The sequence below is a fragment of the Drosophila tropicalis genome, unplaced genomic scaffold, assembly GCF_018151085.1.
Source record: "Drosophila tropicalis isolate 14030-0801.00 unplaced genomic scaffold, ASM1815108v1 contig_281, whole genome shotgun sequence".
Lineage (NCBI taxonomy): Eukaryota > Metazoa > Arthropoda > Insecta > Diptera > Drosophilidae > Drosophila > Drosophila tropicalis.
The window spans coordinates 79,746-105,262 of record NW_027172734.1 but is presented as its reverse complement, the minus strand read 5'-3'; the positions used below and the strand labels follow the sequence as shown (position 1 = coordinate 105,262).

At 40.3% G+C, this 25,517-nt stretch overlaps 2 protein-coding genes across 2 annotated transcripts; both read right to left on the bottom strand.

The window, feature by feature from the left end:
• Window positions 1–1,226: 1,226 nt before the first annotated feature.
• Window positions 1,227–2,170, bottom strand: LOC137572224 (uncharacterized; the record flags this gene model as incomplete). The annotated part of the gene is made up of 2 exons (XM_068283974.1): window positions 1,605–2,170; window positions 1,227–1,542 (listed from the first exon to the last, which is right to left on the bottom strand). Coding segments are annotated over exons 1-2 (882 nt in total), but the record flags the coding sequence as incomplete, so codon positions are not given.
• Window positions 2,171–2,694: 524 nt separating this feature from the next.
• Window positions 2,695–3,277, bottom strand: LOC137572223 (uncharacterized). Its single transcript, XM_068283973.1, has 2 exons — window positions 2,913–3,277; window positions 2,695–2,770 (listed from the first exon to the last, which is right to left on the bottom strand). Exons 1-2 carry the CDS (start codon window positions 3,275–3,277, stop codon window positions 2,695–2,697), a joined length of 441 nt encoding a protein of 146 aa, XP_068140074.1.
• Window positions 3,278–25,517: the final 22,240 nt, after the last annotated feature.

The following is a 25,517-nucleotide window of genomic DNA, read 5'->3' as shown; positions in this document are numbered from 1 at the left end:
CGATGTACTAGCTGATGTGTTGACTCTTGCCTGATGTCTCTCAAAATTCTCTTCTTCGCTTAGGTGGTCTTCCTTGTCGTTTCGCTGTTCGTAGTGTTTTTGCAATTTTTCACTTTTTACCGCTTGCCCTAGCACTTACCGGTGTCGTAACGAAATTTGACTGATCAGCGGGTGCCAATGCAATTGTGTCGTCCCCTTCGATAACTACTTCGCTGCTTGCACTATCCAACATGACTATTTTGGAATTCTGGCTATGCATTTGTCTAACAAAAAAAAAAATTATATACATATATGGGATAAATATGACAGTCCTTAATGCGTTTTTTTTTTCTATAGAGCTGTATAATTACCTGCTGTATAAATTTCAGCTAATTTAAAGCAATGCAAATTTAATTTCCTTTCCAGGCACTATGCTAGAACGTACCGAGACTTAGCAAATCTGTGTGCCAAAATTTTATTTGCGAAATTATCAAACTTTAATCCACCAAAGAAAAATTTTGCACTTACTCACCAATATACTTGTTTTCTTCTTTTTGCCGATTCAAGTCCTGAAGGATTGTGTAAAAAATGTTCAAGTTTTGACGTGGGACAGCTCCAAAAAAGTTCGCGAGTCGAACATATACCCCGAGCCCTCTAACCAAACAATTAAACGCCGGTTTTGTGTTGTATTGCGCTATATTCAGTTGCACAATTTGTGGGCATATCGATCGGTTGGCTGAAATCTTTATTTCAATGTTATTGCAAATTTCTCACATGTTTCTATTTTATCTTACATTTGTGTTTTTCTCTCCTTTTCACGTCTTTCCTGCTTGCCTAATTTTCTGTGACTGGCGCGGGCCGCCGCTCTGTCACCAGTGCAAGCAAAGACAAAGTAAATTCTAACTGTTCTTCTTCGAATGAGAGAGAATAAAACCCAGGGGCGCGTTGGGTAAGCCTTTCTACTGGCGCGGGGCGGCAATTAAGCCGGCACCGCAACATTCCCCACCCCGAAATTCACCAGCGTCTTCGTGCGGTGGATTACTCTCCAAATTCAGTAGTCCTTTAAAACTGCCTTTTAGAAAATGGTTCGGCGTTAATGCTTCCGATTCGGCGCTTTCTAAAGGCACATACGTCAGAGGCCTTGAATTCAAAATTTGCTCTACGTCAGCAAACGCTCCTCTTAACACCTCTTCCTTCAGGCCGGCCTTTGGCAGTATTTCTGAAAGTATATATTTAGTAGAACGTACCAGTCGCTCCCAAACGCCGCCCATGTGCGATGAACTGGGAGGGTTAAACTTGAACTCCAACGTTGGATACTGCTGCTCCACAGCTGAAGTTGATATCCGTTCTATGTGCTCCTTCAATACGCGGCTGGCTCCTCTAAACTTTGTACCATTGTCCGATAGTATGGTACGCGGCACCCGTCTTCTGGCTACAAATGCTTCAATACGCACAGAAATGAGTCGGTTGACAGTGATGTAGCAATTTCTAGGTGTACCGCTCGGGTCGTAAGGCATGTGAATAACAATCCCCATCTCTTCTCGTGCCTGCGGCCCACTGCGACTTCAAATGGGCCGAAACAGTCCACTGCAGTAAAGCTGAATGGTTGTGTGTGCGGCGATAACCTCTCCTTTGGTAAATCGCCCATTTTTGGTGGCACTGGTCGGGCCACTCGTATACGGCACGCTATACAGGCGTTCGCGACTTTTCTCACTAAGGCGCGTAAGCCGGTTATCCAGTACCGCTGTCGTACCTCGTTAACGACAATTTCATTGTGCAAATGGTAATTCTTCCTGTGATAGTACTCCACAATCAGAAACGTTACTCTATGCTTTTGCGGTAGTATAATGGGTCGTTTAGTGTCCATATCTACGCCTTCAATTCTGTCGATTCGTCCTTTGATTCGTAGCACTCCTAACTCGTCCAGGTAAGGAGTGCACTTAAATAGCTTACTTTTCCTATTTGTTATGCTATGTCCTTGGTTTAAGCATCTGATCTCTTCTGGAAACTCCTCTTCTTGGCATGCACGAATAAAAACTGCATCGGTGTTCACATCGCGGTTTATAGCCGTCTTTTCCAACGTTCCGAATCGTTTCGGATCAGGTGTGATGCAAGCCAAACTAGAATTCCCTTTGACTTTCTCCTGGTGGTGCAAAATACTTTCACTCGTCTTGCTTGGGCTCTGCTCCATGCTAGGCCATTGTGTGTCTTGTTCATACAAGAATCTCGGGCCAACAAACCACCTTGAATTCCCGGTCATGTCTGGCATCTTTGTCCATTTCGTGCCATCGTCTGCAACGTTATGATGGGTGGGCACCCATCGCCAAGATAGCACGTCAGAGTCTTCCAGAATTTCTCCAACTCGCAATGCCACAAATTGATTGTATTTGCGGGCATCTGATCTAATCCAGCATAAAACGTCCTTCGAATCCGTCCAGAAAATACGCTGACATACTGTTACTGAGAGTTCAGGTTCGATGAATTTCGTCAGCCGTAAACCTAAAACAGCAGCCATCAGTTCCATCCGGCCCACTCGTGTCTTATACGCTACCAGGAAACAGTGGACTATTCCAACCACTTCTGCTTGCAGGTACACAAGCGCTGCATAAGCGTTGATACTGGCGTCCACAAACGTGTGAAGTTGTACTCGTCTTGCACAACAGACCTTTGGCATGCACCTTGAAATCCTCACTTCGTTGATTTTGGGTAACAGCTTCACCCAAATTTTCCAGTCTGCTTGGTCCTCTTCCTGAAGAGACTTATCCCAATCCGTTCCTGCTCGTCAGATATTCTGCAAAATAATTTTAGCACGAACAGTGAAAAAGCCAAGCAATCCAAGTGGGTCAAAAATTGACATAACCACACTTAACACAGTTCTTTTGGTCGGATAGTCTTTCGATGCTCTTTCAAGCAAATCTGGCTTGACTACATACGTAAGTTGATCTGTCACGGGCAGCCACCACATGCCTAAAACCTTAACTTGCGTTTTTTCAAGGAATCCCACCTCCCTAGGCACGCCTCCTTCTTGGTCCTTGAGCGCTCTCACTACGCTCGCAGAATTCGAGGTCCAGTGCCTCATGTTGAATCCACCCTCCAAGTGAATTCTCTGCACCTTCATGGCCAACTCCGTCATCTCGTCTTCGGTGTTTGTCGACTCGAGCCAGTCGTCGACAAACGTGTTTCTACAAATGGCCGCAACACCTCTTGGAGATTCTTTTCTGAACCGCGCTGCGTTGCGATTCTTTATGTAACTAGCTAAGGCCGGCGAACAGGAAGCCCCGAATGTCATAACCTGCATCACGTACGTTTTTGCCGCTTTAGCCGAATTTCCACTGCGCCATAGAAACTTCTAGAGAAACAACTAGAGATGCCAGTATATCCGGGCCCTTTAGCAAGACGTCGTTCAATGACGTGCCGTTGACTTTCGCAGCTGCATCCCAGACCAGCCTCGTATTGTTCTTGTTTGGGTTAGTGACTGTAAATATAGGAAGAAACCATGAACTTTTACCCTTATTTAGCTCACTTTCTGTTAATCTCCGGATGTATCCCTTTTCTTCATAGCTTTGCATAATGTCCAACATAAAGCTTCTAAGATCGATGTCCTTTGCCATTTTCGCTTCTAAACACTGAAGACGCCTCATGGCCATTAGGTATGAATCCGGTAGATCTACTTTGTCGAACCCACCACAACAGTCCAGTTTGCCAACGTTTGTCAATCGGGCAATAACTTGTGGTCGCCTCCATAATCTGCAACGCGCGCTCGTCGTCTTTCGATCTTAATGGCTTACTTGGCACACGTGTTCCCGAGGACTCCAAAGCAAAGTATTCTTTCATTGACGCATCCAAAGCGCGCATGCTGCTCGCTTCATTGCACTCACATATGTGCAATATGTGTGAGGACGCTGGAGCGGCGTCGCTGTGCCGGCCATACACAGACCAGCCCAATCTACGGCGCGCCGCGACCACGTCGTCTCCTTCGGACTCCCGTATCTCCAAAGGCACACATCTTTCAAATTATCCAGACCAATAATTAAGCTTGCTTTTACGTTACAGTAACCTTCGGACTCCCGTATCTCCAAAGGCACACAACTTTCAAATTATCCAGACCAATAATTAAGCTTGCTTTTACGTTACAGTAACTTAAATTTGGTAAATACTGTAGATGCTTTCTCGAGGTTACCAGTTCGTCGGTAACTGTTTGCGTAGGCAAGTCTAGCTTACGTACCGTGCGCAAACTCTTGAGTTCAAATTGCGTCGCACCTTGACACATCGACGACACTCCGACACTCACATACTTGGACGCGCTTTCCGTTTGAGTGACTTGACTGGTCCACTTTAAGCACAGTTCTTCGGTCGGGCTATCTAGTCCTAACTCGTCTGCCAGAGTTTCTTCAATCAAAGAGCAAGCGGCTCCCTCGTCCATTAAGGCATATGTCGCTAAATTTCGCTTCCTTCCGTATAACATGTTTAGCATATATCTGAATAAAGCCTTGCTTGTTATATCTCCATGAAATAAAATTGGTGGATGAACTGGTTTATCATCCTCATTCGTCTGCCACTGCAATTTGCTTTCCTTGTAGTCCGCTGTCTCGTGGATCAACGAGTGGTGTATCTGCCTGCACCCATCGACACCACAACTTCTTTTACTTTTGCAATTCCGTATAACGTGCTGATCAAAACAATAGCAGAGCCTCTTTTGCCGCACGAACTCCTTTCTCTGCTTTATGCTCATTTCTCGAAAAAGGCGACATCTGCTACGTTATGACTCCCTGCACATTTGGGGCACAAATGTACTTCCTGCGTTTTCGATTCCTGGCTAGATTCACTTTGCAATTCGTTGTGCAGAAAAATTCGCTCTTTGGTTCTCTTTGCTCCATCCTTTGCTGGAACTGTATACGGCGTAACCATTGAGGCACACATTGCAATGCCAAACAACCAATTGTCAAAGATAGACAAGTTAGCGACACATCCAATTAGTGTCATTCGGTGTCTTCCCCAATCGAGTTTCAAGTCTGCCGGCAACTTCTCGACAAGCTCGCCTAGTAAAGCTGGATCGTGCAGATACTCTTTAAGCCCAATTGCGACCAGTGTCGCGCAGTAGTTCTGCACTGCCAAGGCTAGCTGAATAACCGAATCCAAATTATTTGATCGTGCCGCTGGTTCTTCTCTTAGTTTCCTTTGTAGGCTCGAGTGAATAATCTCCGGTCTTCCATAAAGCATCCGTAACGTACCGATTGCATACGGCACCGTCTCGACACATTAGCTTTCCTCGAACGGCTTCCCAAGCCCCTCCTTTTTAGCAATTTTGGAGCCGAATAAGATTCTCTTCGTTACTAATTCCACATCTTACAGTAGATTGTTCGTAGTGGCTTATAAACAACAACCACTCTACTGGCTTACCGGAAAACACGGGTAAGTCTTTGTTCAGTACTTGGCGGGCCGCTATCTGTTCCGATGACAATAAAGTTTTCTTGTGTCCTAAATCCGTAGAGTGCACTCCAGGGCTTAACGTCAAGTGTCCGGTAGCCGGCAGTTGGCTTCCAGGTCCATGCTGCATTCCACCCGCGTTACTCATTTGTCCTTGGGTCCACAATCCGTTATGAAGATTAGCTGTATTGGCCAGAAACGGTAGACTCACTCCTTGAATAGTCGATTGCCGTACCGTTTCCTGCGTGACTCTCGAACATTCCATTAAGAATCGTTTGTTGCACTGACAAACCGTCGCCTCTGGATGGCGTTGACATCGTTGGTGTATCAGTTTCTCTGTCGCTTTAGACCGCTCCATTCTCAGTCGCCTCAGCGCCGTCTTCCTGACTCTCAGCGCTAAGTTGAACTGGTACTCTATCACTGTTGCTCATTGCATATGTTGCGTAACAATGAGGTTATGTTTGCCTGTTTGCACGTGGTTCACTATCTCCCTCTCTTTTCCTCTCTCAGCGAGCCGGCATGTAGTCTTCTGCCGCGGTCGCTCTCACAAGGAAGCTTTGAAGATTCCACGTTCACTATCTCCCCCTCTCTTCCTCTCTCAGCGAGCCGGCATGTAATCGTCGCCGCGGTCACTCTCACGAAGGAAGCTTCTGGAAGATTCCACTCCAATCCACGTGGTTCAGCGATATTCAGACTCTGCTAATATCTCTGGAGCCAAATAAATAAATATTTCAGGATGTAGAAAATGTTCAGGTTTGACGTGGGACAGCTCCAAAAAAGTTCGCGAGTCGAACATATACCCCGAGCCCTTTAACCAAACAATTAAACGCCGGTTTTGTGTTGTATTGCAAAATTTGTGGGCATATCGATCGGTTAGATCGGTTGGCTGAAATCTTTATTTCAATGTTAACTCAAATTTCTCACATGTTTCTATTTTATCTTACATTTGTGTTTTTCTCTCCTTTTCACGTCTTTCCTGCTTGCCTAATTTTCTGTGACTGGTGCGGGCCGCCGCTCTGTCACCAGTGCAAGCAAAGACAAAGTAAATTCTAACTGTTCTTCTTCGAATGAGAGAGAACAAAACCCAGGGGCGCGATGGGTAAGCCTTTCTACTGCCGCGGGGCGGCAATTAAGCCTGCACCGCATCAGATGGCTTTTATTTACTCGGATTTTAATTTACTTGTGTTATTTTAAACACATTAAAAATTGAAATATTAATTTTTTTCACTTCCTGCGAAGGACTGTTCCGCTCGGTTGCCAAATTTAAAAGAATTTATCAAGAAGTCAATTGTCAAAAAGACATTATCCGCTATTGGCATAATGAGAAAAAGGAAATGTACCACTGTGGTGAACTTTCTATCTGCAATCAAGCAGTGCATTTGCGGGTCATTTAAATTCGGCATTCCTTTTGTTTTTATACCCTTGCAAAAAGGGTATATTAATTTTGGTCAGAAGTGTGCAACGCATAGAACGAAGCATCTCCGACCATACAAAGTATATATATTCATGATCAGCACGACGAGACGAGTTCAACTAGCCATGTCCGTCCGTCCGCGTCCGTCCGTCTGGATCAACGCAAACTCCTCCTAGACCGTATACTAAAGGCGTTGTATATCTCGGATTCAGCCGGATCGGACCACTATATCATATAGCTCCCATACAAACCCCAAAGTCACGAACAGTGACTTTTCTTAATAACTTCGTTATTTTCTGTGTTATTATCGTGAAACTTAATATTAGAGAGTTTATTACGCTTATAAACGACTGTGCCAAATTTTATCAACAACGATCGGGCGAAAACAGTGACTTTTGTAAATAACTTCGTTACTTTTAACGTGATTGTTTTCAAATTAAACATTTCTTAATTTAATATATCTGTTAATGACTATGTCGAATTTGATAAAGATCGGGTGACTATATCATATAGCTCCCATAGGAACGATCGGTGGAAAACAGTGACTTTGATCAATATCTTCGTTATTTCCTACGATTGTAGGCCATTCTTTCGCAAAAATAAGCCTTTTTAGATAAAACGTTCTTCCACATTGATGGCTAATAGGTAAGTAAAGAGTTACCAAAAAGTTGCAAGGGTATACAAACTTTGACGCGGTCGAAGTTAGCCGCGGCCCTCTGGTTTTATATATTTTAAGTTCAACATAACGGTTCAGCCATCATATTTTCCTTCGATTAATTTAGTGGAGCCGTCATATTTTTCTTCCTTTAGGTTAGGTTGAGCCTTAATTTTTCCTTCAATTAGCTTGGGTTGAGCCTAAGAATTAAATTTATTGTTATATTATTTATTTATTTGGTAAGTTATTATATTTAAGAAAGATTATTAAATTGGTTTCTAACAAATTTAAGTGATTTGATGAAATGCTCTTGCTTCGTCTACACACACACGTCGTTTTTCGTTCGTCTTTCTCTACTCTCTCCTCGTCTTTGCCGTTGCCACATCGCTTTCTCTGCTCTTCTTGCCACCTCGTCGATCAGCTGCTCGAGGATAGGTCAGGCCTTACAGCGCTACCATACCATCTCCACATTTATCCAACGAATTGACCTCGAGTCGGCAAAGCATATCATAAATAATTAAAAAGTTCGCTAACATCAACAATAACAATGTTATGTTTATATCATTAAAGCTCATTTAATTATTTCTAATATTTGTATCAGATTAAATCTTTCTTGGTAAACTCGTTAATACGTCGTGCATCTAAGCATAAACGAACTTTTCCGGGTCTAATAACCAAACGCATGGGCGAACTCCAAGGACTAGTTGACTTCTCAATAACTCCTAGCTCTAACATTCTATCGATCTCCTTTTTCAACTGCCGGTGAGACTGGATAAAATTGCTGTTTAATTGGGGTGGCATTGACTACCTCTATATGATGTTGCAGAAGCTTTGTTCTTCCGATGCCTTGACTTTCAAAGTCTGGAAATAAACTAATTATTCCGCCTAAACGTTTTCTTCTTCTGCTGTCAGCGGAAACTTTTCTAACTGAACTTACTAAACAAATTAACCTTCTTTTGGTATTCCGTTTGCTTATTGTGAGTTATTAGTAACGTCCTTATGAAGTGGTTTGGATTATCCTTTAAAATTGTGGTTATTCTTTAAAATTTGTCTTATTTCTACCTCTGTTTTTTTATGAAAAATGGGGTCCGATACGTAGTTGTATACAATCTCTTGCTGTATTTATTATCATCGACTACGGATGTTTTCAGTTAAAGTTGATGATTCGTTTTGATGCTGTTGTTTTTATACCCTTGCAAAAAGGGTATATTTATTTTGGTCAAAAGTGTGGAACGCATAGAACGAAGAATCTCCGACCATACAAAGTATTTATATTCTTGATCAGCATGACGAGACGAGTTCAACTAGCCATGTCCGTCCGTCCGTCGGTCTGGATCAACGCAAAATCCTTCTAGACCGTAAGAGCTACAGAGCTAAAATTTTGCACATAGGCTTTTATATACTGCAGGGGTTGTATATCTCGGATTCAGCCGGATCGGACCACTATATCATATAGCTCCCATACAAACCTCAAAGTCAGGAACAGTGACTTTTCTCAATAACTTCGTTATTTTCTGCGCGATTATCGTATTAGAGAGATTATTACGCCTATAAACTACTGTGAAAAATTTGATCAAGATCGGGCGACTATATCATATAGCTCCCATAGGAACGATTGGTTGAAAACAGTGACTTTTGTAAATAACTTCGTTACTTTTAACGCGATTGCTTTTAAATTAAACATTTCTTAATTTAATATATATGTTAATGACTGTGCCGAATTTGATAAAGATCGGGTGACTACATCACATAGCTCCCGTTTTCGTTCTTTCCTATGATTGTAGGCCATTCTTTCGCAAACATAAGCCTTTTTAGATAAAACGTTCTTCCACATTGATGGCTAATCGGTAAGGAAAGAGCTACCAAAAAAGTTGCAAGGGTATACAAACTTTGACGCGGTCGAAGTTAGCCCCGGTATCTGGTTGTATATTGAAATGGGCCTATATACTTTTCTCCAGTTTTCTGCATTGTTCCCGTTGCATGGTATTTTATAAACTACATTGCTCTTGTCCATTGTATTAATCTTGCTTTATGTCCTGTTGAATATACTCCGTAACGTGTTGTTGGGTTTTGTGTGTTATCAGTTGTGGGACGACAGTTGTGGGACGACATTTGTAGGACGCATGTAACGGACATAAAGCGTTTTGTTATGGGTTCTCTATTTGTTTGCTTATTGTGAGTTATTTGTAACGTCCTTATGGTGTGGTTTGGATTATCCTTTAAAATTGTGGTTATTCTTTAAAATTTGTCTTATTTCTACCTCTGTTTTTTTTATGAAAAATGGGGTCCGATACGTAGTTGTATACAATCTCTTGCTGTATTTATTATCATCGACTACGGATGTTTTCAGTTGAAGTTGATGATTCGTTTTGATGCTGTTGTTTTTATACCCTTGCAAAAAGGGTATATTTATTTTGGTCAAAAGTGTGGAACGCATAGAACGAAGAATCTCCGACCATACAAAGTATATATATTCTTGATCAGCACGACGAGACGAGTTCAAATAGCCATGTCCGTCCGTCCGTCCGTCCGTCGGTCTGGATCAATGCAAAATCCTTCTAGACCGTAAGAGCTACAGAGCTGAAATTTTGCACATAGGCTTGTATATACTGCAGGGGTTGTATATCTCGGATTCAGCCAAATCGGACCACTATATCATATAGCTCCCATTGTAGAGGAACGTTTGCTGAATTCTTGAACTTAAATTTAAGTTTGAATATAAACGATCTTTATACCCTTGTTTTTTTATTATTCTGAACTTTAAGTCGCATGGTCACATATTTTTTGGCTAATGCAATATCAAGCGTCTGGTGAAAAACGAGAATGTATGTTGAGTTCAGTTAATTGCGAAGTGAAATAAAAGCTATTTTATAATTAATCGAACCAGCAAAGTTAATATATGATTCATCATAAATTTGGTCCTTCAAGCCGGATTTGGATTCTGTTGGGATAGGCAATTCTACTCAAGTTTAAGATGGAAAAACTAAAGGCAACACGCACCATATTCAAGTACAGCCTCACGCGGCTGCTGACACTTTCGGAGAAACCGCCTGAGAACTGCACAGCGGATGTGGTGGATGTTATGAAGACCAGACTCGACACTGTGTGGAAGGAGTTTGATCGGTCCACTAATGATATGTTTGATTTTCAAGAATCGCAAGGGTACGTCGACACCATGGGTGACTACGGAGTATATGAAGTACAACAGGGTGAATTTGGATAAAGATCAGAAGTTTCAATATCTCAAGTCTTTTCTCTGTGATGAGGCTGCAAGTTTAATAAATCATTTGCCGTTAACAGGAGCGGCTTCCGAGACTGCTTGGGCAAGCTAATGGAACGTTATGATCGACTTCGTCATATCGTAAACTCGCTTTTGGATAATTTTAGACGTCTACCATCAACAAGGGTGACAGATGTATCCGTTCTACGAAATTTACCGATGGGGCAAGTGAAGTTGTACGTGGCCTAGATGCACTTGGAAAAACTAATCGCGACTGTTGGGTGATCTATTTTCTACTGGATAAAATTGATATCCAACCATTAAGGATTTTGTTAGATTTCTCACCACGAGTTCGAATTAAGCCGCTGCGAACAAGTCGCATAATCAAACGTTAAGAAATATACTTGGATACTGATTTCCACAGACTCAAGAGGGTGTCTTAAATGTGAGTCTAAGGAGCATAATGTATACAACTGTGACCAGTTCTTGGCCCTATCCGTGGAGAGGCGCTACTCATTTGCTAAGGAGAAACGTTTGTGTTTCAGTTGTCTAAGGTATCTCAAGAAGTGAATCCAAGTATAGATGAAAACGTTGTCAGGACTAACACCACACGCTGCTACATCGCCAAGTCGAAGAAAAGAACATTAATCCTACAGTTGCCATGATTGCCGAAACTAAGCAAGTAAAGGAAGTCCAATCTATAGAATCACAAAGTTATTTAGCACGTTCTGCGGCAAATCTACAGCCGCGAGGAAAACCAAGGAGTGTATTGCCCACAGCTCTTGTTTTGGCATTAAATTCAAAGGGATCATACACCACTTGTCGTGTTCTCTTTGATAGTGGATCAGAACTATCATACATTTCGGAGCATTGCATACGATCACTGGGCCTCTTACGCTCACCATCTCGAATACTTGTCTCAGGAATTTCGTCAATCAAGGCCGGTACTACAAGAGGGGTCAGCGCAGTACACTTGAAATCAAGGACTATATCGTATAGCTCCCATAAGAACGATCGGTCGAAAAAAGTGACTTTTGTAAATAACTTCGTTACTTTTAACGCGATTGCTTTCAAATTAAACATTTCTTAGTTTGATATATCTGTTAATGACTGCGCCGAATTTAATAAAGATCGGGTGACTATATCATATAGCTCCCATAGGAACGATCGGTGGAAAACAGTGACTATGATCAATATCTTCGTTATTTCCTATGATTGTAGGCCATTCTTTCGCAAACATAAGCCTTTTTTAGATAAAACGTTCTTCCACATTGATGGCTAATAGGTAAGGAAAGAGTTACCAAAAAAAGTTGCAAGGGTATACAAACTTTGACGCGGTCGAATGTAGCCCCGGCCTTCTGGTTAATATGTTATAGGCCGTTATATGTTTATATGTTTTTTAATTGATAAGCACATTGATGTGAATGGTGTACTTTCTATATTAATTTTAGGTAATCCGTAAATTCTTTGTGGAATTGATGTGCTTGTTATTTGCTTATTTTGTTCGGCCCTTGAAATAAGTTCATGATTGTATAGTTTTTCCACAAATTCGTTATTTTTGGTCTGTAGTTCCATATGTATTCAAATCGTTAATCCTTGTTTTCTACTCTCCACTAGTTTTCCACTCGCCGTTACCTCTGCTCTTCTTGCCACCTTGTCGATAAGCTGCTCGAGAATATGTCGGGCCTTATGGCGCTACCATACCATCCCCACATTTATCCAACAAATTGACCTCGAGCCGGCAAAGCATATCATAAATAATTAAAAGTATCTTAAATTTCAACAAGATCGCCTTCTTTATAAATTGATGCATGTTTTCGACGTAGCTAATAAGTGTTCTTGGTTTCCTCTTGTAGATTTATGATTTGTTGATACCATGTTTCCGTAAGTCACTTCTTTTGTCTTACTTGTACCATTTACTCGGGTCATCAATAGAAAGCTACGATAAAATAGACATATTAAATGGCATTAAGTCTGTCTAGTAGCCCATTTGCTCTAGGCAATACCCGTTACTACAGGTAGTAACAGCGTGATGAATAATATTTTTTAAACGGCAATACTCCTTAAAGTCTTCTGATGTAAGCGCAGATCCTTTAACTGGAATAATCTGAACTGGGTTTCCAAATTTGAGGATGTGTGCTTGCAATCCCCACATAACTTCTTGGGCGGATGTCGTCTTAGTCGTATATAACCATATATATGTATATATCTATATATCTTGTTAGTAAATTCAAGCGAACGCAAAAAATCAGTGTGGGCAATGAATGTAGCAGTCCCTCCTTTTCCCCTTGCTTGCGGTTTGAGATCATACACGGAATGCAGCATATAATACGTCGTTTTATGTCTTTCGTCTTTCGGATAGAAAAATGTCCTCTCTCATGAGCTTCTTTAATAAGATCACGCTGAAACTTTTAGTTAGACGTCGTCCACCAGTTTACATAATAGACCGGCCTTCATGATGTAATCATTACGTGATGTTTTTTCAGACAGAATATCGATAATAGCTTTTATCTCATTTTTTGTCCTTGAAGATACTTCAGTTTACTGATTGCGCATCCATCGGTAATTGACATTACTCGATTTCGGCTTAAAGAGTTGGCATGCCGAATACGAGTACCCTCTCGATGCTCCACCTCGAAGTCAAATTTTTGTAGCTTTAGAATCCATCGGCCACTTTTGTGCCAACGTCTCGTTTTCCATTGTTTCGGTGAAAGCTTCAGTCGCTGACGAGTATTTAGGATATACCAAATAAGTAGAATCGAAATTTGTTGAGAGCTTCAATGACGACAAGTATCTTCAGTAACTGAACTCCACAACGATGTTTCAATTGACGGGTTCGGAGCAGTTCTTTTACAAGTATCTTCAGTAATTTTATTGGAATACTAGGAAAACTGAGACTACATCGTCGCAATCGTATGTGTCATTAATCCTTGTCTTAAATTCTAAAGCGTTCTTTACGTTGTATGTTGAGTCTGCCGTTATATTTTTATACCCTGGAAAAATACTTTCACTCGTTGCAGACGACGGACGTGTTTTTTTTTTCGTTTATCAACTTTTATTTTTTTTCGCGATCAAATAATTTTACAAATTAACTTAATTAAATTCATTATCGGTTTAATTAATAATAATTTCAACATCCGAATTTTATTTTCATTTCGCGAATTCTTGCTGTCGCTTTTGTTTAAATTTAAATAAAATCAAAACTTACAACAATACTTGCATTAGCGGTGATGTTGTTTTGCTTATCTCTTTTGCCTTTTGTGTTTACCGTTTTAACTAACTCTCGCGCTCTTGCGTACAAATTGTTGTTGCATGTGTTCAATTTGACGCGCTCTGTATCTGTAGATCCGCCAGCGTCTCTTATCGTCCCCGACCGGTCTCATGCACCGTTTACTCCTAATGTACAGCAATTGATTTCGTTTAAGAGCCCGATTGTGAATGCTATTAGTAAGGAATTACCGGTATCAACTGGGAATGATCTCTTAAAAACGATGCCTATTGGAAGGAATAAGGAAGGAATATACTGTAAAAAGAAAAATCGGAAACCGATTCGCTTGCCAACAACAACAACTAATACTATTCCTGAGACATCAGCATCTGCTGGTGTGTCAAAAAACTAGCTTCGTCCCTTAACCTGGGTTACCAGAACGTTAGAGGACTAAAATTTAAACTTTCTAATCTCTATGTAGATAGTCTTTTTTTTGAACATAACATTCTAGCATTTACAGAGACGGGGCTAAAACCTGATATTGCTGATGCATCGGTTTTTTCCACAAACTTTTCTATATTCAGACGTGACCGGATTTCTCGCATAGGTGGTGGCGTTCTGATAGCTGTTGATGCTGCTTTATCATCTGAAATGATTCAATTTTCTAGTACACAGGAGATTGAGTTTGTCGGTGTTAAAGTAAATTTTAAATCTTTCAATGATTTCATTACTTGTAGGAACAATTACACCATTGTCAGACATCGTGGTATATTTAAATCATTTAGTTTCCAGTCAAGACTTGCTCATAGTTGTAGGGGATTTTAATTTACCCGCTTTAGCATGATCACTAACAGATGAATCTACCACGTTGCTGCCCTCTTTGTCACATGACTTTATTGATGGCCTTCTAGGCTTCTCTTTATCCCAAGTCAATCCTGTCTTAAATTCTAATAGAAAATCATTAGATCTTATTATACCATACACCCATAGGGTGAAATGGTATATTAAAGTCGCCAAAATGTATGTAACAGGCAGAAGGAAGCTTCTCCGACCCTATAAAGTATATATATTCTTGATCAGGATGAACAGCCGAGTCGATCTAGCCATGTCCGTCTGTCCGTCCGTCCGTCCGTCCGTCCGTCCGTCCGTCCGTATGAACACGCAGATCTCGGAGACTATAAGAGCTAGAGCCACCAAATTTGGTATGTATACTCGTGTATTATGTACATATATAGAGTTAATTGGAATTTCGGCCACGCCCCCTTACGCCTCCAGGAATCACATAAAACTATTTTTCTTAAAAAGTATAACAGCTAGAGACATCAAATTTAGTTTGTATACCCGTTTAGTTAGCGCGCAGAAATTAATTGTTCAAAGTTTTTGCCACGCCCACTTACGCCCCCAGGAATCACATAAAACTGTTTTTCTAAAAAAGTATAATTGATAGAGACATCAAATTTGGGTTATATACTCGTTTAGTTAGCGCGCAGAAACTAATTGTTTAAACTTTTTGCCACGCCCCCTTCAGCCCCCGAAATTTAAATAAAACTGATTTTCTTAAAAACTATGACAGCTACCGACATCAAATTTGGTATGAAGACTAGTTTAATAGACGCGCAGAAACTGGCTATTTAAAAATTTTGCCACGCCCACTTACGCCCCCGTAAATTAAACAAAACTGATTTTATCAAAAACAAACAAAGCTAAAGTCACCAAATTTAGTATGTATACTGGCTTAGTATGCGCGCAGAGTATATATATTTTCATATTTTGCCACGCCCACTTCCGCCTCCATAATTAAGAAAAAACCGATTTCCTCCTGTAGTTTTTTGACTATTGCATTCAAATTCGGCAGACTAATTAATCTTATCTATTTCTACAAAACTACCAAATTTTATTGAAATCGGACTAGAAACATGCAAAATATGCGTATGAACGTATTTTACTAAGCGGTCCACAAGGCCAGAATTGGCCGTTGGCTAGTAGCGGCGCTAGAGTGCTCGTGTGTTCGTAGAGTGAGCGAGATAGCACATACTATGAAACATGTAAAAACAATTTAATAGACATACATTTGGTTTTCGAAATTTGAAATATTTGTTTCACCTGGTGTATGGTATACCCAAGTCGACGAGTCGACTTACTTGCTTCATTTTATTTTTGTATTGGATTCTTCTTATTGTGAGGGTTTCTAGGGTCGAACCATTTGTTCTTCCAGAAGACAAATTTCATCCTTCATTAAATTTAAAAATTGGTTTGCCCTTGCTTTCACCATTACTTGGTTCAAATGAGTTACCTCTAACTAGGTGCTTTCGTAAGACTGACTTTGCCAGCCTTTATGAAAACATTGATATTGAAAACAGAGATATGAACTCAGCTGTTCGTTTTTTCTATGATACTCTGAATTCACTCTTTGATATTTGTGTGCCTCTTGGTAGGCTGGAGCGGCTTAACAAACCTCCCTGGATCTCTCGTGAGTTATCCAATTTGAAAAATGTGAAGACACGATATTATAAAAAGTTTCAAAAAACACGTCATTCATCAGATTACGCTCTGTATACAGTCGCTCGTTCAAAATTCATGATGCTTAATACACAATGCTATAAGAATTATCTTCAGCGGTGTAAGCTTCAGTTGTTAGAAAAAGCTAATTGCATTTTCAATCCAGTGATTGATGAAAATTCTCTTCTTAGCGAACTTAAACTAGCTAAACCTAATTATTCTCCGGGGCCAGATGGTCTTCCTGGATGTGTACTCAGGTTCTGTGTAAACGCATTATGTAAACCCATTTTAAAATTGTTTCTATTGTCTGTCAAATCTTCCTCTTTTCCACCTATTTGGAAGGAGTCGTAATCAATAAGAGGAAGATTTGACAGACAATAGAAACAATTTTAAAATGGGTTTACATAATGCGTTTACACAGAACCTGAGTACATTTTCCTCTGCATAAAAATGGCAAAAAGTCCGAAGCCTCTAACTATAGGGGTATCGCAAAATTGTCCGCTATTCCGAAAGCTTTTGAGAAAATTATAATTTCTCATTTGCAACATTTTTGCAGCTCTATTATTTCGCAATCCCAACATGGGTTTGTGAAACGTAGATCTACAACCACTAACCTTTTAGAATTTACATCAATAATTATCAAGGGGTTCAAAAATGGTAAACTAACTGATGTAATAAATACTGACTTTAGCAAAGCATTTGATTCCGTTAATCACACCCTATTACTTTCTAAGCTGAGCGACATTGGGTTTCCACCAGTTTTCCATTCTTGGATTCGAGAATATTTAACAAATAGAAAACAGAAGGTACTTTTTAAGTCTTCTTTTTCCGTTTCCATTCCTGTGACTTCTGGTGTACCTCAAGGTAGTCATCTTGGCCCTCTGCTCTTCCACTCTTTATTAACGATCTTCCATCAGTCATTGTTCATTCGCGTGTGCTTATTTATGCTGACGATGTCAAACATTGTCTTACTCATAAAGATACAGATTCATTTAGTCGGCTACAAGCTGATCTTAAAAACTTTCAATCCTGGTGCCAGTTTAATCTACTAAATCTTAACACTACCAAATGTAAGGTAATGACTTTTTTTCCGTAACTCTCCTCAACTGGTCACTTATTTTCTAAACAATAGCCCTCTAGAACGTCTAAATAATATGAATGATTTGGGCGTACTTATGGACCATAAGTTAAATTTTAACACCCATATTTCCACCACGGTCGCAAAGGCTATGAGTGTCCTGGGTTTCATTAAAAGATGGTCAAACGAATTTAATGACCCCTATACAACTAAAGTTCTTTTTACTTCGCTTGTCCGTCCTATTTTAGAGTATGGATCTTGTATTTGTCCACGCGATTCGTGCCGTGTGTTATACGGCTGCACCCCTCGGTCGGTCGGATGGGAGGTGGGCAGTTATCTGCTTGGGCTCGCGCGTAACTGGCTTTGTTCTGGTGTCGTAGGGGCCACTTAAACGTACTGCGCATAGTATCGTCAACGTCCGATAAGATAAGAAAAGGGTATATTAATTTTGGTCAGTAGTGTGGAACGCATAGAACGAAGCATCTCCGACCATACAAAGTATATACATATATTCTTGATCAGCACGACGAGACGAGTTCAAATAGCCATGTCCGTCTGGATCAACGCAAACTGAAATTTTGCACGTAGGCTTGTATATACTGCAGGGGTTGTATATCTCGGATTCAGCCGGATCGGACCACTATATCATATAGCTCCCATACAAACCCCAATGTCACGAACAATTACTTTTCTCTATAACTTCGTTATTTTCTGTGCTATTATCGCGAAACTTAATATTAGAGAGTGTATTACGCCTATAAGCGACAGTGCCGAATTTAATAAAGATCGGGTGACTATATCATATAGCTCCCATAAGAACAATCGGTCGAAAACAGTGACTTTTGTAAATAACTTCGTTACTTTTAATGTGATTGCTTTCAAATTAAACATTTCTTAATTTAATATATCTGTAAATGACTGTGTCGAATTTGATAAAGATCGGGTGACTATATCATATAGCTCCCATAGGAATGATTGGTCGAAAACAGTGACTTTTGTAAATTACTTCGTTACTTTTAACGTGATTGCTTTCAAATTAAACATTTCTTAATTTAATATATCTGTTAATGACTGTGTCGAATTTGATAAAGATCGGCTGACTATATCATATAGCTCCCATAGGAACGATCGGTGGAAAGCAGTGACTATGATCAATATCTTCGTTATTTCCTATGATTGTAGGCCATTCTTTCGCAAACATAAGCCTTTTTAGATAAAACGTTCTTCCACATTGACGGCTAATAGGTAAGGAAAGAGTTACCAAAAAAGTTGCAAGGGTATACAAACTTTGACGCGGTCAAAGTTAGCCCCGGCCCTCTGGTTTTTTACCATTTTAATTTAAGCTCGTTTCCTTGTCTGTGTATTGATGAACCTAGATATGTCAATTTGTTGTCATATTCCAACTCTATTGTGAACTTAATGTTTCTGTCAAATGAATTTACGTTGCAAAGTGTGTTTTGAATTCTCGTCTTTAATTATTGCAAAAACGTCATCTACATATTTCGTCAATAGCACTGGTGTTTTTAGTGCTTTCTTATTTTTGTCTAGTAGTTCCTCCATGATTATGTCGGCTAAATTTGGTAACGCTGGTGATTCCATAGGCATTCCTTTTAGTTGTGTGTATATGATGTTCTTGTATATAAAATATCTGTTCTTTTGAGTGCAACAACTTACTATTTTCATGAATGTTAGTTTTGGAATTCTAGTGTGATCTTTTATTTTCATCCATTTTTCCCTAAACGTTTCAAGGGCCAATTTTATTTGAATACTAGGAACAACTTGTTTTTAAATGTTGTCCTTGTATTTAAAATATCTGTTCTCTCTAATGCAAAAACGTACTATTTTCATGAGTGTTAATTTTGGAATGCTAGTGTTTTTCCCCAAACGTGTCAAGTGACAATTTTATCGGAATACTAGGAAAAACTGAGACTACATCGACACAAACGTATGTGTCATTAATCCATCGCCGACCATACAAAGTATATATATTCTTGATCAGCAAACTCCTCCTAGACCGTAAGAGCTAGAGAGCTGAAATTTTGCACGTGGGCTTGTATATACTGCAGGGGTTGTATATCTCGGATTCAGCCGGATCGGACCACTATATCATTGTGGGGATGGTATGGTATCGCTGTAAGGCCAGACCTACTCCCGAAGCAGCTGATCGACGAGGTGGCAAGGAAAGAGAAGACGATGTGGCAAGGCAGAGTTGGAAAAGGAGGAGTCTGGAGAAAACGACGAACGAGGAACGACGTGTGTGTGTAAATGATGCAAGAGTATTTAATTTAACCTTTTAAATTTGTCTAAAATCAATTAATTAATATATCTTAAATATAATAAGTTCCTAAATAAAATAATAATACCAGAGGGCCGGGGCTAACTTCGATCGCGTCAAAGTTGGTATACCCTTGCAACTTTTTGGTAACTCTTTCCTTACCTATTAGCCATCAATGTGGAAGAACGTTTTATCTAAAAAGGCTTATGTTTGCGAATCGTAGGAAATAACGAAGATATTGATCAAAAACACTGTTTTCCACCGATCGTTCCTATGGGAGCTATATGATATAGTCACCCGATCTTTATCAAATTCGACACAGTCATTAAGAGATATATTAAATTAAGAAATGTTTAATTTGAAAACAATCACGTTAAAAATAACGAAGTTATTTACAAAAGTCACTGTTTTCGCCCGAACTTGATCAAATTTGGCACAGTCGTTTATAAGCGTAATAAACTCTCTAATATTAAGTTTCAAGATAATTTTTTTTTTTTTTAACGTTTAATATATATTTGTTGAATCTACTCTTAAATTAGAGCCTAACAACAAGTTTGAGAAATATCTCTTAAATATTTCATAATCTAGTACTTAAGATAAATCCTGGGGATATTGCAGGCGGCCCGAATCACTTGTTATTGAGTTGGTCTGTCATTTCTTTTAAGACGAGTTCTATTATTAGTTCGCGTAAGGGAATTGGCAAGAACATTTGGGTGTGCATCCAGTTTCGCAGAATACTTTAGTTGTTGACTACCTATTTCAGATTTTACGCTAGGTATATTTAGATCATTTTGAATGTTGTCGTTCCGTATATACCACGGGGCCCCCGTGATTGATCTTAAAATTTTCGACTGCGCTCTTTGTATAATATCGACATTGCTGGTACTTGCCTTCCCCCATAGTACGGCTCCGTAAGTCCAGATGGGTTTCAGTACGGAGTTGTATAGGAGGACTTTATATTCCAGACGTAGAGGGGACCAAGCATTGATGATCCAGTGTAGGCTACTTGCTTTCAGTTTAAGCTGTGACATTTTTGCTTCGATGTGCTTGCGCCAAGTTAGTCTTCTGTTTAGGTGGTAAGTGACATCCACGGCTTGAGGAACTGGTACGTTGTTTAGCATTAGAGCTGGACAGTTTCTTCTGTTAAGCGTAAATGTAACATGTTTGCATTTCTGCTCGTTGACCCGGATACGCCAGGTTGCTAGCCATTCCTCTACCACCTTGAGGTGTTCCTCTAATTTTGCAGAGGCTTTTATTGGGCATTTGGATCTGCTGAGGATTGCCGTGTCATCGGCAAAAGTGGACGTTGTAAGTCCTAAACTCGTTGGTAAGTCTGCAGTGTACAGTAGGTAGAGCAATGGGCCGAGTACACTGCCTTGCGGTACACCAGCTTTGATTTTAAAATCAGCCGAGACGGAGCCATTACATCTTACAGCGAATTGTCTATTGTAAAGGTAAGATTCCATGAGTTTGTGGGTGTACTTTGGCAGTTTTTGCCGGATTTTTAACATCAGACCCTCCAGCCAAACTCTACCGAAAGCCTGGGCAACGTCGAGAAAGACAGCCGCACAGTATTCTTTTAGTTCGAATGCTGTTCGTATTTCGGATGTTATGCGATTGACTTGTTCAATTGTACCATGTTTTTCGCGGAAGCCGAACTGGTGTGAAGGGATTGTGTTCTCCGATGCCAGAAATGAGTTTAGTCGGATCTGCAGGACATTTTCAAAAAGCATCGAAAGACATGGCAGCAAACTAATTGGCCTATAGGATGATGGCTGGGTTTTTTCCTTTCCCACTTTAGGAATCATGATGATAGTGGACCTTTTCCATGTCTTTGGGAAGTAGCCAATTCTTATTATAGCGTTGAACAGCTTGCAGATGTATTGTATGGCAAGGATAGGGAGTTTCAGGATCATTTTCGGTGTGATTAGGTCATGGCCAGGGGCTTTTTTTTGGCTTTATGTGGTTTTTAATAACTGCAGTGATCTCGTCCGATTGGAGTTCCGAGTACTCACTATCCGTTAGTGTGCTCGAAGGGGGAAGTACAGATGAGTTTGATGTTGGATTTGGCTGGAAAACCATTTTAAGATGTGTTGCAAATACGGATGCCCTCTCTTCGTCACTGCGGGCCCATCCACCGGTTGGACTCCTTATCGGTGAAATTGTCTCTGCAGGAGCGCTTAAAGTTGGGTGGGCTTTCCACAGAGGATGTTTAGTGCTGGTTGGGCTGAGCTTTTCTATGTATTTTCTTTGAGCCCAGCTTTCCTCTTGTCTTAACGCCTTGGAGAGGTTGCGATTAGCATGCCTTAGGCGAAGTTTTGCTGCTGGTGAGCGAGTAATCTGCCATTCTCTTCTTAGACGTCGTTTTTCCGTTACTAATTTTTCTATCCGCCGGTTCGTAGGCCTGTCAACAGGTTTAGTGTAAGAAGAGGCAGGTGGAGTAGATACTCTTGCTGCAGCTGCCATCATAGACTCAAGTGCAGAGACGCACATATCAATGTCCTCTGCAGCATCCAGTTTCGGCGAACAGTCAATGTGGGCACTCATGTACATTTTAAATTTAAGCCAATTTGTTTTGTTGTTTGTAAGTCTATATGGGCGATCAAGTACTTGAGGTCTTGTTAATAGTGTGAATAGTACTGGAGAGTGATCGGAAGTTAAATCTAGCAGTGTATCCGCAGTGATCCGATTACGTGGAATCCTCTTGGTTACTGCGAAATCAATCAAGTCACGTACTTTCTGTGGATCTGTGGGCCAATAAGTAGGCCTACCCGGTGAGACGCAATTCATCTTATTGAGAGGGTTGACTATTGTGTTGTACAACTGCTTGCCTTTAGGATTTACCAGGCGAGATCCCTAGTGCGTATGTTTGGCGTTATAGTCCCCTGCTGCAATGAAGCGATCTCCGAGTGTGTTAAAGAAATCGGTAAATTCCTTTTCAGAGATTGAGAAGCGTGGTGGGCAGTACAGGGCAACCAATGTAGTGTGGCCGCAGCTGGTTTGGACGGTTATAGCAGTTGCTTGTAGGTGCTGTGTTTCAAATCTGTTGAGGAACGAGTGTTTTATACGGTTTTTGATTAGGATACCAGTCCCGCCATGAGCTTTTCCGTCTGGATGGTTTGTTGCATAGAAGCTATATTTTGGTATTTGAAAATTATTTTTTGATGTTAAATGTGTTTCCGAAATCAGCAAAACGTCGATTTCACTTGAGTCTAGGAATAGTTGCAGTTCATTTTTGTGCTTGGAGATGCCGTTAGCATTCCAAAGACATAGACGTAGGGAAGCCATTATTTATTCTCGATAAGCTTCTGGATAAGCAGGTTTTGATTCCGCATCAGTTCTTGCATACAGTTTTGCATGAACGTCATAAAAGTGGTCATGTTTTGATTGAGTGAGATCAATAGGGCTTCTAAGCCACTTGGAATTTGCTGGCCAAGCTCTGGTGCGCTAGGTTGCGGATTCTGTAGATGGTGGAGTGACGGGGTCTCTTTTTGCGGGCTCCGTCTGTCCAGTTCGGAGCACACTAGCGAAGGATACACTAGGACTGTATGTAGCAGGCATGTTAGATGATCTAACAGCCTTGGCGAAGAATACCTCAGGTGTAGTTTTAGAGGCGTTGACGGTGATTTTTGGTCCACCGGGGGGTTTGCGCCCGTTTAGGTGAGATTTAAGATCCTTGAAGACAGGACATCCTCTGTAGTTGGCCGTGTGGTTCCCTCCACAGTTACTGCATAATCTTAGTGCGACATTGTTTCTGTCCTTGGTGCAAATGCCATCTTTATGATGTTCGCCACAGCCAACACACACTGACCTGAGATTGCAGTTGCAGTAACGGAATCGAAGAAAAAAATGACGGCTCAACTAAATTAATCGAAGGAAAAAGTGACGGCAATGGAGTCTCAACCTAAAATATATGACGAATAATGAGTAAAAAATAGTAAGAAGTGCTATAACGACGAATAAGATAGACAAATTTATGTAAGTGTTATTTTCTTTAGATAAATTGAGATCTGAAAGAATTTAACGAAAGAGTTGTAACGGGTTTAAAGCAGTTCCAAGAATTTGTCAAACGTTTAACATTTCGACAAATTGTGAAATAGAATACACACATACACACACATATTAGAGTGACGCTACCAATACAGACATAAAGAAGTGAACATGGCAAAACTTGCAGATTTCGACGCCATAAAAGAGAAATTACGTACGCAAAAGAGACAGAACATCACTTTGCTTCACAAGTATGTATTCGAAAGGGATGGAGATAGAAATAACAGAAAGAGGCTACGCGAATTTCAAGGTTACGACTACGAAAGAACAGATGAAGAGTATGCCAATAAAATGTCATATATTGCCGATGAACTTTCTGATAATGACAGCAATAATTTGTAATATGCTACATTTACGCCATAATGAGAACGACCTGTCTAAATTTATATTTTTATACCATACACCCATAGGGTGAAATGGTATATTAAAGTCGCCAAAATGTATGTAACAGGCAGAAGGAAGCTTCTCCGACCCTATAAAGTATATATATTCTTGATCAGGATGAACAGCTGAGTCGATCTAGCCATGTCCGTCTGTCCGTCCGTCCGTCCGTCCGTCCGTATGAACACGCAGATCTCGGAGACTATAAGAGCTAGAGCCACCAAATTTGGTATGTATACTCGTGTATTATGTACATATATAGAGTTAATTGGAATTTCGGCCACGCCCCCTTACGCCCCCAGGAATCACATAAAACTATTTTTCTTAAAAAAGTATAACAGCTAGAGACATCAAATTTAGTTTGTATACCCGTTTAGTTAGCGCGCAGAAATTAATTGTTCAAACTTTTTGCCACGCCCCTTTACGCCCCCAGGAATCACATAAAACTGTTTGTCTTAAAAAGTATAATAGCTAGAGACATCAAATTTGGTATTCTGACTAGTTTAATAGATACGCAGAAACTGGCTATTTAAAAATTTTGCCAGGCCCACTTTCGCCCCCGCAAATTAAACAAAACTGATTTTTTCAAAAACGAACAAAGCTAAAGTCACCAAATTTAGTATGTATACTGGCTTAGTATGCGCGCAGAGTATATATATTTTCATATTTTGCCACGCCCACTTCCGCCTCCATAATTAAGAAAAAACCGATTTTCTCCTGTAGTTTTTTGACTATCGCATTCAAATTCGGCAGACTAATTAATCTTATCTATTTCTACAAAACTACGAAATTTTATTGAAATCGGACTAGAAATATGCAAAATATGCGTATGAACGTATTTTACTACGCGGTCCACAAGGCCAGAATTGGCCGTTGGCTAGTAGCGGCGCTAGAGTGCTCGTGTGTTCGTAGAGTGAGCGAGATAGCACATACTATGAAACATGTAAAAACAATGTAATAGACATACATTTGGTTTTCGAAATTTGAAATATTTGTTTCACCTGGTGTATGGTATACCCAAGTCGACGAGTCGACTTACTTGCTTCATTGTTTAATCTGAAAAGGGGAAATTTACTACATGATGCTGATTTTAATATCGCAAATGACGAAGTCTCTGACGAAAGCGACAACGAAGAGGATAGAAATAATAACGTTGACGATAATGATGCACAAGAAGAAAGAGACAAAAACAACCCTTCAGTAGCCAGTTTTCCAATTCAAGCCGTTCCGATTCAAAGTGTTCCTAGATTTGCTTTAAATTTTCATGACGTTGAAGATTCAATTAGATCGTTTAATGGGGAAGATACCCTTTCTATTGACGTATGGATTAA

What these genes read in the sequence shown, in the direction of transcription:
- LOC137572223 (XM_068283973.1), bottom strand. Translation starts at nt 3,277, where the DNA reads ATGCAGGTTATGACATTCGGGGCTTCCTGTTCGCCGGCCTTAGCTAGT. An exon ending in CCCGTGACAGATCAACTTAC is followed by an intron (nt 2,771 to 2,912) that starts GTATGTAGTCAA and finishes ATTATTTTGCAG; the next exon opens with AATATCTGACGAGCAGGAAC.